General features: G+C 47.4%; 1 protein-coding gene across 2 annotated transcripts; it reads right to left on the reverse strand.

Moving 5' to 3' along the window:
- Positions 1–2633: 2633 nt before the first annotated feature.
- LOC125402803 (interferon-gamma-inducible GTPase 10-like) lies at positions 2634–10242 on the reverse strand. Of its 2 annotated transcripts, none has more exons than XM_048437773.3 (2): positions 10047–10242; positions 2634–4902 (listed from the first exon to the last, which is right to left on the reverse strand). In XM_048437773.3, exon 2 carries the CDS (start codon positions 4886–4888, stop codon positions 3599–3601), a length of 1290 nt encoding a protein of 429 aa, XP_048293730.1. In that variant the 5' UTR covers positions 4889–4902; positions 10047–10242; the 3' UTR covers positions 2634–3598. The 2 variants fall into 2 exon arrangements, with proteins under 2 accessions (XP_048293730.1, XP_048293729.1); XM_048437772.3 differs by having other exon boundaries at positions 9997–10241.
- Between the last annotated feature and the right edge of the window lie 2237 nt (positions 10243–12479).

A 12479-nucleotide genomic window follows, 5' to 3' on the forward strand; every position in this document is an offset into this window, starting at 1 on the left:
TATGTGTATTGGTGTAAAGGTGTCAGATCCCCTGCAACTGGATCTTCAGACAGTTGTGAGCTGCCATGTGAGTGCTGGGAATTGAACCCGCGTCCTCTGGAAGAACAGTCAATGCTCTTAACCACTGAGCCATTTCTCCAGTTCTTTTTCTTTTTTCTCTTGGTTTTTTGATACAGGGTTTTGTAGAGGGCCGCAGCCACATTCTCCATCACAAGATGGCGCTGACATCCGGCTTCACCACCAGGTGAACGCACATGTGCTTGGTAACTTTCCACTGAGTCCCCGCCTACTCCCGAGGCATTCACCTGGGATCATGGACAGTTGACCTATCCAAAAGTGACACGTCCGAAGCAAGGACTGCTTCCTTTATATAGGGCTGGGTTCACCTTGTCCGGAGTCTCCGCCATGTGGCTTATGCTCTAGCTCCCAAGAAGCATTAAAGCTATTTCTGCAGAAGAATCCTGTGTCCCGCGTGGTTCTTACAGGCGAGACCGAACGCAGGACAACTGCCCAATTGGGCTGTGAATGGAAAACTCCAGCCTTATGTGTGACCAGTGTACCATATGAGAACTTTACAAAAGTGGCTAACTTGTCCCGAGAATTGTCTTTGTATCTTGCAGGAAATTGGACCGAAAATTTTGATGATTTGCTGTCCTCCTTGAGACAGTCCATCGTGACAATCAACTCCACGCGAGTGGACATAAGCTTGGCCGTAGGATTCCAGTTCTGGGTCGTGTCCTTCATCCCCTACTTCAAAGAATGGGTGGGGGTGGAAGTGTTTTGGAGCAGCCCTATGCTGTGGAATAGTGTTTCTCCTCTGGATGGTCTGCTGACTCAAACCACAAAGTCATAGGGACAAAGTGGTTATTGCGCCAGCGCTGGCTGCCCTGGAACAGGGAGCCTCTACTTATGTATGGTTATCTATGTTGAAGCAGTAAGATTTATGCCAACCAGCTCCTGCACCCCTAGGACAGTGGTCCATGGCACAGGGTGGAGTGTTTGGCTTAGCTAGCCCTGAAGGTTGTCGAGCTAAAGAGCATCGCACAGAGAATGGCCCTCTCTGAGAGATATGTTGCCCTGCATAAGGGTTTCCTGCCACATATTCCCTTTCCCAGAAAAATGGCAGAGGGCAGGCCGGATAAGTTCCAGGTGTCATGAACATAGGGGCAGATTCCGTGTAAGTCCATTTTAATGTTTCCACTTTGGGAAGTGCGACCTCTATCTTTACCTTCTGAGGGAGTTGCCTTTCTGCAAAGAAGTAAACATAGGGGGAGATGTGAAGGGCCGCATCCACATGCCCCATTACAAGATGGCGCTGACATCCGGTTTCACCACCAGGTGAACGCACATGTGCTAGGTAACTTTCCACTGAGTCCCCGCCTACTCCCAAGGCATCATCTGGGATAATGGACAGTTGACCAATCCAAGAGCAACACGTCCGAAGCAAGGACTGTTTCCTATATAAGGGCTGGGTTCCCCTCGTCCAGGGTCTCCGCCATGTTGGCTGATGCTCTCTCTCCCAAGGGGCATTAAAGCTATTTCTGCAGAAGAATCCTAGTGTCCCGCGTGGTTCTTGCTGGCGAGAGGAAGCGTGGGGCAGGGTTTCTCTGTGTAGCCCTAGCTGTCCTGGAACTCACTCTGTAGATCAGGCTGGCCTCGAACTCACAGAGATCTGCTTGCCTCTGCCTCCCGAGTGCTGGGATTAAAGGTGTGCGCCACCACCGCCCAGTTTATCCTGCTCTTCTATGCAGCATCCTACCTCTACTTAAAAAAATAATTTAATTGTATTCTTTAGAATATGTATGAAAATATACTCTTGTCTTGAATTTACATAGATCAACAGTGACTCACTGTGCACAAGGGGTCTACATCTAGCGATTTGCATCCAGGAAGGCTAATACAGAGCAGAGACAGGGCTGGTCCTTATCTTCTTTCTGTCTGGTTGTCAGGCAACCGCCTGGGTGCCCCACCCCCTCCTAAGGAACACTTCAGTTGTTTATAGGTTCGCCCACTTTTCTTCAGGATTTGTTTACAGGTTTCATTGTGTGTCTGTGCGTCAGCGTGGGCACGTGGTTGTGAGGGCAGGTACCCTTGGAGGTCCAAAGAGGTGTCAGATCCCCTGGAGCTGAAGTTATAGGGGGTTGTGAGCTGCCCAACGTGGGTGCTGGGAACCAAACTCACATTCTGTGCAAGGATAGTATACACTCTGAAACCTCTGCGCCATCTCTCCAGACCCTAGACTCAATCCATCCCAAAGTCCCAAAGCTGGTAACCCAAAGCATAATATACATGTTTGCCTGTTTTGCAATGCTTGAAGAGTGTCAAAGAGAAACTGTGTGATTTCCTCAGCAGTTGCGTCACTGCCCACACCGTGGGTCGTGGGTTGTTTTGTGTGTGTGTGTGTGTGTGTGTGTGTGTGTGTGTGTGTGTGTGTGTGTCGATGCCAACACTTCACCACAGAAATTGTTGATCTACAATCTCACTTGTAAATTCAACTTCAAAGTTTTCCAAATCCAAGAGTTGAGAAGTGGCTTCTAATTTACATTCCTTCCACTGGATGAGAGACTGCATGTCTTCGCACATACTTAAGGAACTTCTGTGTAGCGCAATTAATAAAAACCCAGAGACAAATATTGGGGTTCAACCTGAAGATCAGAAAAGCAAAACAGCCAGCCACTGGCTGTTAATCTCTACCTTAGTCTGAAATGGCCATCCTGCCTCTGGGAATCCTCAGAATGAGACTGAGCCTGAAACCTGTCTCCTCCCATCTTGTAGTCCTCTCTAGTGCTGGGTTTAAAGGCGTGCACCACTACCGCCTGGTTTCTATGGCAAACTAGTGTGGCTACTGGGATTAAAGGTGTGTGTCACCACTACCTGGTCTGTAAGGCTGACCAGGGTGGCTGTTTTACTCTCTGATCTTCAGGCAAACTTTAATTATTAAAGTACAAATGAAATATCCCTACGCTTCTGCGTTTTGGGGGGACTTCCCCTTGGACCACTAGTATCTTTCCTCGTATTCCCTACCCTCATGCACAAAAAGTTCTCTGTTAGCATGTGAGGAATATCTGAACCTGCTGTGTGCAAACCTCGGACTACATCCCTGTCTCATGTACTTGCACCTCTGAGGAAGTACTTCAAAAAATACTTCCACTCAGGCACGGGTTCTCTTTTGTCTTCTGTTCCTCTATTATCTGAACTGAACCGATCACAACCATAAGAGGAACAGAGACGTCTTTCAGCTTGTGAGTGCTGAGCACACACAAGTAGAGCACACAGAGCCAAGGCAAGCCATGGGCACATGAATGAAAAAAAAATCATTTCTTCCAGGTGTGGTAGTACACACCTTTCATCCTAGCACTCAAGAGGCAGAGACAGAGGCAGGGTGATTTCTGTGTGAGTTCGAGGCCAGAATGGTCTACAGAGAGTTCCAGGATAGTCATGGCTACATAGTGAGACCCTTTAAATATCACTGGTAAGACTCATGCTGGCTGTGACATGACTGCCACACGGCACAACATTCCAGAGTCCTCGGCTTTCCCAGCAAGGGTCACAAAGTCTAGAAGTTCTCACAGCCTGGCCAGGGTGCTTCAGGAACACCTTAAGCCATCTTTCCAGTTTCCCCATCTTTGCAGCCTCGCTCAGAGCCCTCACACTCCTCTAAGAAAACTTTCTTCTTCAGTAGAATTTTAGCATCATCAGTCACTACATCAAGAAAATAATTCTGCAGGTAGTAGCTCTTTCTGAAGTAAAGGCCGGTGGCTATGAGTCCGCCGGTGACGGCAAACACTTTCTCCAGGTATTTCACCAACTTGTCCCCCACAGACTCATCCGTCTCACATGACAGCAAATGAGGTGACCTAATGGTTGACTCAAGCTCCTCCACAGGCAGGGACAAATCCCTGGCCATGTTTTCCAGTGATTTGTCATCCAGCCCAAAGCTAGACCTGTAGTGGGTCAGGGTCTTCTCCAGTTCCTCAATGTCATCCTTGAAGAAAACCATCATAGGGATGGTGGCCGATGCTCCACATTTCAGAGCCTCCAGCCAGATCTTCTGTTTCAGAACATCTTTCCTGCGGTCAATAGCGGCCTCGGTTACGTTAGGAAGGCACTGCATGAAGATGTGGCGCTTGTGCACCGGCAGGTCCTTCAAAAGGGTGAACTGCAGGTGAGGAAAATCAAAATGGGCTACCTCAATGCTAGAGACTAAAAAGACAGGCATGAGAGCCATGCCAGCCTTCTGGAGATTCTCCACACAGTTTTTTCGGATAGTCTCTAGGGTTTTTTCCTTATTGTAGGTCTTGGGTGTACATCTTCTCTGATTCCACAAATCACTATCAATTTTTGTCCGAACGAAATAGAAATTCTTTTTCATTTTTCCAATGGCCTTGGCTAACTGGGCATCGTTCTCTTTAAAGCGAGTGGCTGAGATGATGAGAAAAAAGTCATACTCCTGGAACTTCATTTTTTTCAGATATTCTTCTGGTTTAAAGGTAGTTGAACCGACCCCAGGGAGATCCCAGATGGTCACGTTAGGGAACTTCGAGTGGGTATACTTCTCTCTAACCATTGTGGTCTCTACCACTCCGCTCCTAGCTGAGTCAATTTCTTCTTGTCCTATGCCCCGCAGGGCATTGATGAAAGTAGACTTTCCTGCCCCTGTCTCCCCTGTCACTGCAATGCTCAGAGGGGCCTTCTCGATCTCTGCCAAAGCAGCATTGATTGTAGAAATTGCTTTCTGCATGTCCCCTTGCTCCATAAACCTCTGGATTGAACTGATGGTCTCCTCAGAAATGATTTTGCTTTCCATCTTGAAAGTTTTGAAAAATGCATCAAAGCTGGAGACCATATTGTGGGCATCTGCAACAGGTGTAGAAGAAGTCTGACCCATGGCAGCGAAAGATACTGGAGGGAAGGCAGAAGTGGGAAAGAAGGTCAGAGGTTAGTGTAGCAGGGAAGGGCACAACCCTGCCTTAGGGCAGAAGCTGCTCTGTGAACTCACACAAGGACTGGGAGACTAGCCCTGCTCTGTTCACTGATGTTTCCAGGACTTGCCTGCTTTGCTTTCCCAAGAAATTGTCCATTAATTTCAACATCTGCTTTCTCAATCCAAACTTTAAAACCTATGTTATTCTCCATCTTGTCTTATTTTGATTATTTTGAAAAAAAAAAGTTTGGACACAACTCTATCTAATAAGCAGAAGGAGAAATGGTACCATGTGGCAGCCCATTCATGGGGTGACAGTGCCTGACTTTGAGGGGTCCCTCAGAATGAGAGTGTCACAGAGGCACAGTATTTGCCTGGCTCGCACCTGGCCCTGGGTTCAATCCTCTCTACCACATACACACGAAAATCAAGGCTTCCCATAAAGTTAGAAGATGATATGAGGCTGCTAAAAGAGCAAACAGACAGGACAATGTGAGACAGCCCAGCTGGGAAGATGACAGCAGCTGAGGGCACCCGCGGTTCTCACATGGCACCAAGTCCAAGTCCCAGGACCCAGATCAGGTGGCTCAGAACCCCCGTCACTACAGCTCTAGGGGATCTGACACCCTCTTCTGGACTCTGAGGGCACCTGCATTCGCATGCACATACCCACATGAAGACAAACACATATGCATAAACTAAAATAAATCCTAGCAGTAAACCCCACTACTTCTCTATAAAAGACAAATATCACCAGGAGACTTTCTGACAAGATAATCAGAAAGTGGGAGAAAACCCTTGCAAAGTCACATTCAATAAAAGACTATGACCCTGCCAGGCGGTGGGGGCACCCACCTTTAATCTCAGCACTGGAGAGGTAGAAGTAGGCTGACCTCTAAGTTCAAGACCGGCCTGGTCTACATAGTGAGTTCCAAGACATCCAGGACTACATAGAGACACCCTGTCTCAAAACACCTCAAGTAAAATACAAAAAAAAAAAAAAAAAAAAAAAAAAAGGAAAGTGGAAAACTCTCCTCTGAAGACAGCATGGCAGTTCCTCTAGCACTAAACACAGCTGACATATGTGCTCCTATACATTTTCACGTTTGTTCCCAAAAAAACATACGTGTGGATGTTTCTGGGTGGTTTATTCGCAATTTCAAACCTGGGAAATAGCCAGGACACCCTTTGGTAGGTGAATGAGCTAGGAAGATGTGAAATCCCCAAGATGACCACGTACCATTCAGAAGAGCGGAACTGTTAGCCATGAAAAGACTAGGGGGAGAAAAGTCACCTACAAAGGCTACGTGACTCTGCAGCACATCACACATGCTGAGTGACCTTCCAGATATGGCAAAGTTATGGGAAATCAAAGCCGTGGTTGGCCCTCGTGGAAGCCTGAGCAAAAAGGCAACACAAAGGATTGTGGGCAGTAAAAATCCTCAGTGGGACATCATAATTGGGTGTGTGCTGAGATGCATCTGGATGAATACAACCTGGAGGGAACTGTCACATAGTCTCTGGGCATTCTCTGACTACAACCTGACAGTGACAGTTCATTATTCTGGTGGGGATGCTGGTGATGGACGAGACCATGCAGATGTGAGGACTGTAGTCTATGGGGGAAACCATGCATGTGTGGGGACTGCAGTCTATAAGGAGACCATGCGTGTGTGGGGACTGCAGTCTATGGGAAAGATCATGCATGTGTGGGGAGGACTACAGTCTATGGGGAGACCATGCATGTGTAGGGACTGCAGTCTATGGGGAGACCATGTACGTGTGGGGACTGCAGTCTATTGGGGAAACCATGCATGTGGGGGGACTGCAGTCTATGGGGAGACCATGCATGTGTGGGGTGGGTTGCAGTCTATGAAGAGACCATGCATGTGTGGGGAGAACTGCAGTCTATGGGGAGACCATGTATGTGTGGGGACCGCAGTCTATGGGAAGACCATGCATGTGTAGGGGGGACTGCAGTCTATTGGGGAGACCATGCATGTGTAGGGACTGCAGTCTATGGGGAGACCATGCATTTGTAGGAGGAACTGCAGTCTATGGGAAGACCATGCATATGGGGGGATTGCAGTCTATGGGGAGACCATGCCTGTTTAGGGGGGACTGCAGCCTATGGGGAGACCATGCATGTGTAGGGACTGCAGTCTATGGGGAGACCATGTACGTGTTGGGACTGCAGCCTAAGGGGGAGACCATGCATGTGTAGTGGGGACTGCAGTCTATTGGGGAGACCATGCATGTGTAGGGACTGCAGTCTATGGGGGAGACCATGCATGTGTGGGGACTGCAATCTATGGGGAGACCATGCATATGTAGGGGGGACTGCAGTCTCTTGGGGAAACCATGCATGTGTAGGGACTGCAGCCTATGGGGAGACCATGCATGTGTAGGGACTGCAGTCTGTAAGTCACTACCTTTCTCTTGACTTCTCTGTAGAACTAAAACTTCTCTAAAAAGTAAAATACTATTTTTTTAAAAAAAAGAAGAAATCCCTCTGGGATATTTAATGAGATTCCCTTAAATTACATTTTATTTATTTTGAATGTATATAGTGGTGTTTAGGAGTGGGGATGCACAAGCAGAGGTAAAATAACTTGTGAGAGTTGGTTCTCTGCTTCCACCATGCAGCGCCTAGAGACTGAATTCAAGTCATCAGGCTTGGTGTCCAGTGCTTTGATCTTCTGAGGCATCTCGTGGCTCAGTGGGTCAGAGGGAGTCCGCCTGCACTGAGCCCCTTCCTTACCCTGCTCCAGTGTAGAAAGAGTCCAAACACATCCCAGGAAGACAGGCACCTGGGGACTGACTCCTGAAGAACGTCTCACAGGTACAAGAGACAGTGTGAGTGATTCATGAGTAGGGTTGAGAAGGACATTGTCAGTCTCACCAAGACGAACCCTCTGTCCCTTTGGATCTACCAAGACCTCTCAGGTCACAGAAGATTTATGACATAGGACACAAGAAAAAAATCACAAGTCTAGGACTAAACGTAGTGAATGGGATGCAAACCCTTTATACGGAACCATCAGGAAACCAAGCCAACACCAGGATAGGTGTTGGAGCACAGGGCAGGCTGAAGAAAATTCTCTGGTTTCAGTGAGGGAGGAGACGCTTCTACTGGGGACTCACTGGCAGTTGCTTGTTAGGAGCCTGGGTCTCCTCTTTGTTTCTACCACTTAGGGCAATAAGTGTCAACTCCAGACCTAGGCTGGTAGAAATTGCAGCGTCTAGTGAATGTGCTAATCAGATCTGGAGCTATTAGTGTCCCCGACTGTTTACATAGGTTGCCTGGTTACTCGGTATCCTCTATGCATGCTGGGAGAAAAAAAGTGGCACACTGATTTAAAAAACAATCCGTGTGCCGGGCGGTGGTGGCACATGCCTTTAATCCCAGCCCTCGGGAGGCAGAGGCAGGTGGATCTCTGTGAGTTCAAGGAGCTAGTTCCAGGACAGGCTCCAAAAGCTACAGAGAAACCCTGTCTTGAAAAATGAGAGAGAGAGAGAAAGAGAGAGAGAGAGAGAGAGAGAGAGAGAGAGAGAGAGAGAGAGAGGAAAAACAATACGTGCCCCATTCATAATTTTACTGAAAATAAACTTTTTAGCTCTTTACTAACCACCTAAAAATGTAGCGAAGCACACTAGCCTTCCCCTCTAGAATTCCCTGATGATTTAATTCCTTTTTTAACTAACTTTCTCCATTAAGGACTTCACCAGATATGCACTAGCCATTTGAGCTGACAGCCAAGGATCTCTCTCTCTCTCTCTCTCTCTCTCTCTCTCTCTCTCTCTCTTTCTCTCTCTCTCTCTCTCTCTGTGTGTGTGTGTGTGTGTGTGTGTGTGTGTGTGTGTGTGTGTGTGTGTGTGTGAAAACTCATATCTGATTTTTATGGCGCAAAAGAATCCCATCCCTGGAACCTGATAGGGCTGGGGAATTGCTGGTTATAAGGGTATGTATGACTGGAAATGTTTGAATTGGAGGGAGAAAAAGAAGGAATAAGGAGAAGAATAAAGAGACATGGATAGAAAGAACCTGTTGTGAGTAGATTTCTCAACCCTCAGATTCAAGCCCCCTTCGCTTTTTGTGGTGTTTTTAATTGAGCCCTGGGAGGGATTCCTTAGAAGCTGGACTTTTAAGGACCAGGATAAGACGGGGACTTCTCAAGCACCCAACATATGTATACAGTAGCAACTGTCCCACCCAGCAGCAACTCTGAGAAAATGTACTAAGTGTGAGAAGCAGCAAGTCTGAGGACAAGAAGGGTGAACTCCCAGAACCTTGTCTTCTAACTGTTTGGAGTGCATCTATCCACTGAGAAGCAGGGGCAAAATGAGAGGGAATGTAGTGTCCTATGAAGCTTGCGTGTTGAGGGAGGCGAGCGTGCTTCTGCACACACGCTTTCTCTCTGTCCTAACAACCCTGTAAACACAGTGTTACGACTTCCAAAAGAAGTAAGCACTTCTTTTGTAGGATTCTAAGAATTGAACTCATGGCCTTGTGCATGCTAGGCAAGCACCCAGCTCCCTCCACCTTAAGATTTAAAATAAAAGAAACTGAGAAATTGAGAGACGTGAAGGAGGGGAGTCCTCCTGTTCCCTAAGATCAGAGCTGGGGTTCAAGGTTGATGTTCTGAGGATAGAGTTCTTTGCAGAAGTCAAGCCCATATCTTGGTAGAGAAATCAAAGTTCAGGAAGACACATGAACTCTTGAGTTTGTGGTTAGAGAATGAATGTTCCTTGTCTTCCAAGTCAACGGTGTTTAGATATTTCATAGGGATTGGGAGGTGCCTAGTGCCAGATGTTTCCAGTACATAGTCCCTATCCTTTGACACCCCCGGCTTTTCTATAGCCTGGCTATGAATGCTTTCTGAAAATATTACAGATATTAAGTTCTCTGAGTGGCTTTTAGCTGTCTTCTTCCAGCCATCCTGCCCCTCAGCCTAAGTCCTTGGCACCCCCAACCACATTAGCCATGCAGGCTGTTCCACCCTCAGACCTACAGCCTGTAATCCTATTTGTAGACCTGTGTTTATTTAAAAAATATCTAGCTTCTCACTCACCAGCTCCCTTGAGAAAAAGAGATTTCTGGTAGCAGAGTTGAGCTCCTAACCTTCCCGCTGGAAGAGCCGAGAACAGATCCAGTGAAGAGCTCCCACAGCATCAGGCACAGCAAGAACACACAGACCTGTACAGATCAGACTTCACTCGGGGATCCAAGTGAACTGCACTTGTGTGACTCCTGCAGAAGAGGCCAGGCTGTGTTTGAAGAGCTCTGAAGTTTATCCCTAGCTACTGCCCTGCCCTCACAGGAGTCCAGTAAACAGCGGGAAGGAACCTTGCCAACAGTGCAGAATAGGAACTTCCAGAAACATGAAAATGAAAGCAAACTTCTCATTATGTAACAGTTCCTAGGCATAGAAACTGAAAGACACCGGGGCCATAGAGTTGGGTCGCCCTGCTTTTGTTACAATAATGAGGCGCAGGAAATCTGGGCAGGAGGATGTGTGTCCAAGGAGGGGTCATTTCATCTAGCCCCCCCCCAGGCTGTATTTATGCCGTCCAAGAGCTGAACCAGATCTCAGAGCCCACAAACCCACTCATGATCTTGCTCCACCACCTACACAACTGACCTCCGTGGGGGCAATAAACTAATGTGCTTACTTTACACCCCAGTCCTGGGTGCAGACTTTCCAAAACTCTCTGAGTCTCCTCATTAACTCATTATGGACTCTCAGCGAATCTCCAGGTCCCACATAGGAAATAATACATACATACATACATACATGCTTGCTCAGGCTTGGCAATTTGCTAGACTAGCTCTCAGGACTCTGGAGCGTGCTAGATTCACAACTTCAGTTTCATTGCAAAAAGAATGCATAGGGCAGGTCTAGGAGGGAGCACGGAGCATGCCCCCTCCTCCCTGGAATCAGGATACACCCTCCTCCAAGCATATTGGTGCATTAATCTCCCATGAGGCTCCACTGAGCTTTATAACCTAGGGACTATGCTGTCTGCCTCTAGGTCCCTTCCCCTATACAGGTGACTGCGAGAGGTAACTAGAAGCAACCCCGGCATCTGAGTCCTCTGAATGGGAGAGAGGAATAGCCCCAGGTGAGTTCCATTCATCCAGAAGAAGAGAAGTTGCCAATACTGAAATAAAAACAATATCACCACAGATATAAACATTAAACAGCATAGTGATTCCCTATTGATGCTGTAACAAGCTAGGCAGTGCAAATGCATCATGGTGCTGCAATTAGGAAATCCAACCAGAGTTCCACTATCAAGACATCTGCAGGGCTGTAGCCCAGTAGGGAGAGTGCTCGCCTGGCACTCATGAAGCCATTGGTTCCACCCTTGGCACTATATAAACTGGGCTCGGTGATATGACCCTGTGATTCCAGCACTTGGGAGGTGGAGGCAGGAAGATCAGAAATTCAAATTCAAGTAGTTCAAAGTTAGCTTGTGTTACTTGAGACCGTCTCATAAAGACAGGAAGTGGGGAAGGGAGGAAGGAAGAAAAAGACAGCCAGCTAGACATCCGCAGAGCTGAAGGAGAATGTTTGTCTTGCTAGTTCCAGAAGCTTCTCAGATTCCTTGGCCCTCTTCAAAGCTAGCTAAGCTGCCTTTCTCTGACCCCTCCTCAGTGACTACGCCTCACTCTGCTTTTCCCTTCTGCCTCCCTCTTCTAGTTTTAAAACTTCTGTGATCGCTAAAAATAACCAGGCCAACTCTACTAACACGCACAAACCTTCACTGGCAGGTTTCCATCCCCTTTGTAACCTGGCATTTCTGGGATGACTATAAAGGTATCTTTGGGGCTAAAGCATGTTGCATTATTCTGACTATTGCAAACACAGAAGAAAACAGTGCACACAGATGCATCCTGGCAAACTTGGAGACAAAATGGACAAACTCTTCATCAGAAATTATTTTGAAATTATAAAAACCCGTTTTGCCAAGGAAGCTGCAGACTTGGCACAAAGCCAGGTGGTTTTCCTCGTGCTGCCAAGACAGGTCAGCCAGCCCACTCGGGCTGTTTCTGAGAGTCCCAGCACAACAGGACGGACTTCCCGGTTCTAGCTTTTGGCAGTTCTTTCTTTAAACATCTTAACCTAGGAAGTGGCAGGGTCTTCCCATCCTGTTTTGCCTCCTTATTTATTCCATCGCCAACATAGCAATCCCGTGTGAAATTCCTGATAACCCCCTGCTGGTCCAGAGAAGGCATTTAACAACAGTCAAGGGAAATAAAGAGTTTTTGAGCAAAGACTACGGAGGGACTCACAGCTCTGAGCGCTGTAGCACAGCGCCCCACAGTGCCCACTACCCGCCCAGCATCTAGCTGCCTGGTACTGTGCAGCCCGTGGCCCTGCACTTCACCATGGAGCGCCATTGAGGATTTTTAGGAAGAATTTGACTTTTTTCATTCTATTGATACATACCAGTTGTACATTTTCCTGTTAATTGCATTAGCATACTCTAATTATATAAGTGGTTTCAAGACATTGTCTGCATGTGTGTGATATACTTAGGAGTATGCATA

Source organism: Myodes glareolus, chromosome 9, assembly GCF_982192425.1.
Source record: "Myodes glareolus chromosome 9, mMyoGla1.1, whole genome shotgun sequence".
Lineage (NCBI taxonomy): Eukaryota > Metazoa > Chordata > Mammalia > Rodentia > Cricetidae > Myodes > Myodes glareolus.

Excerpts from the sequence above, each read along its gene's own strand:
- LOC125402803 (XM_048437773.3), bottom strand. The coding sequence starts at position 4,888 with ATGGGTCAGACTTCTTCTACACCTGTTGCAGATGCCCACAATATGGTC.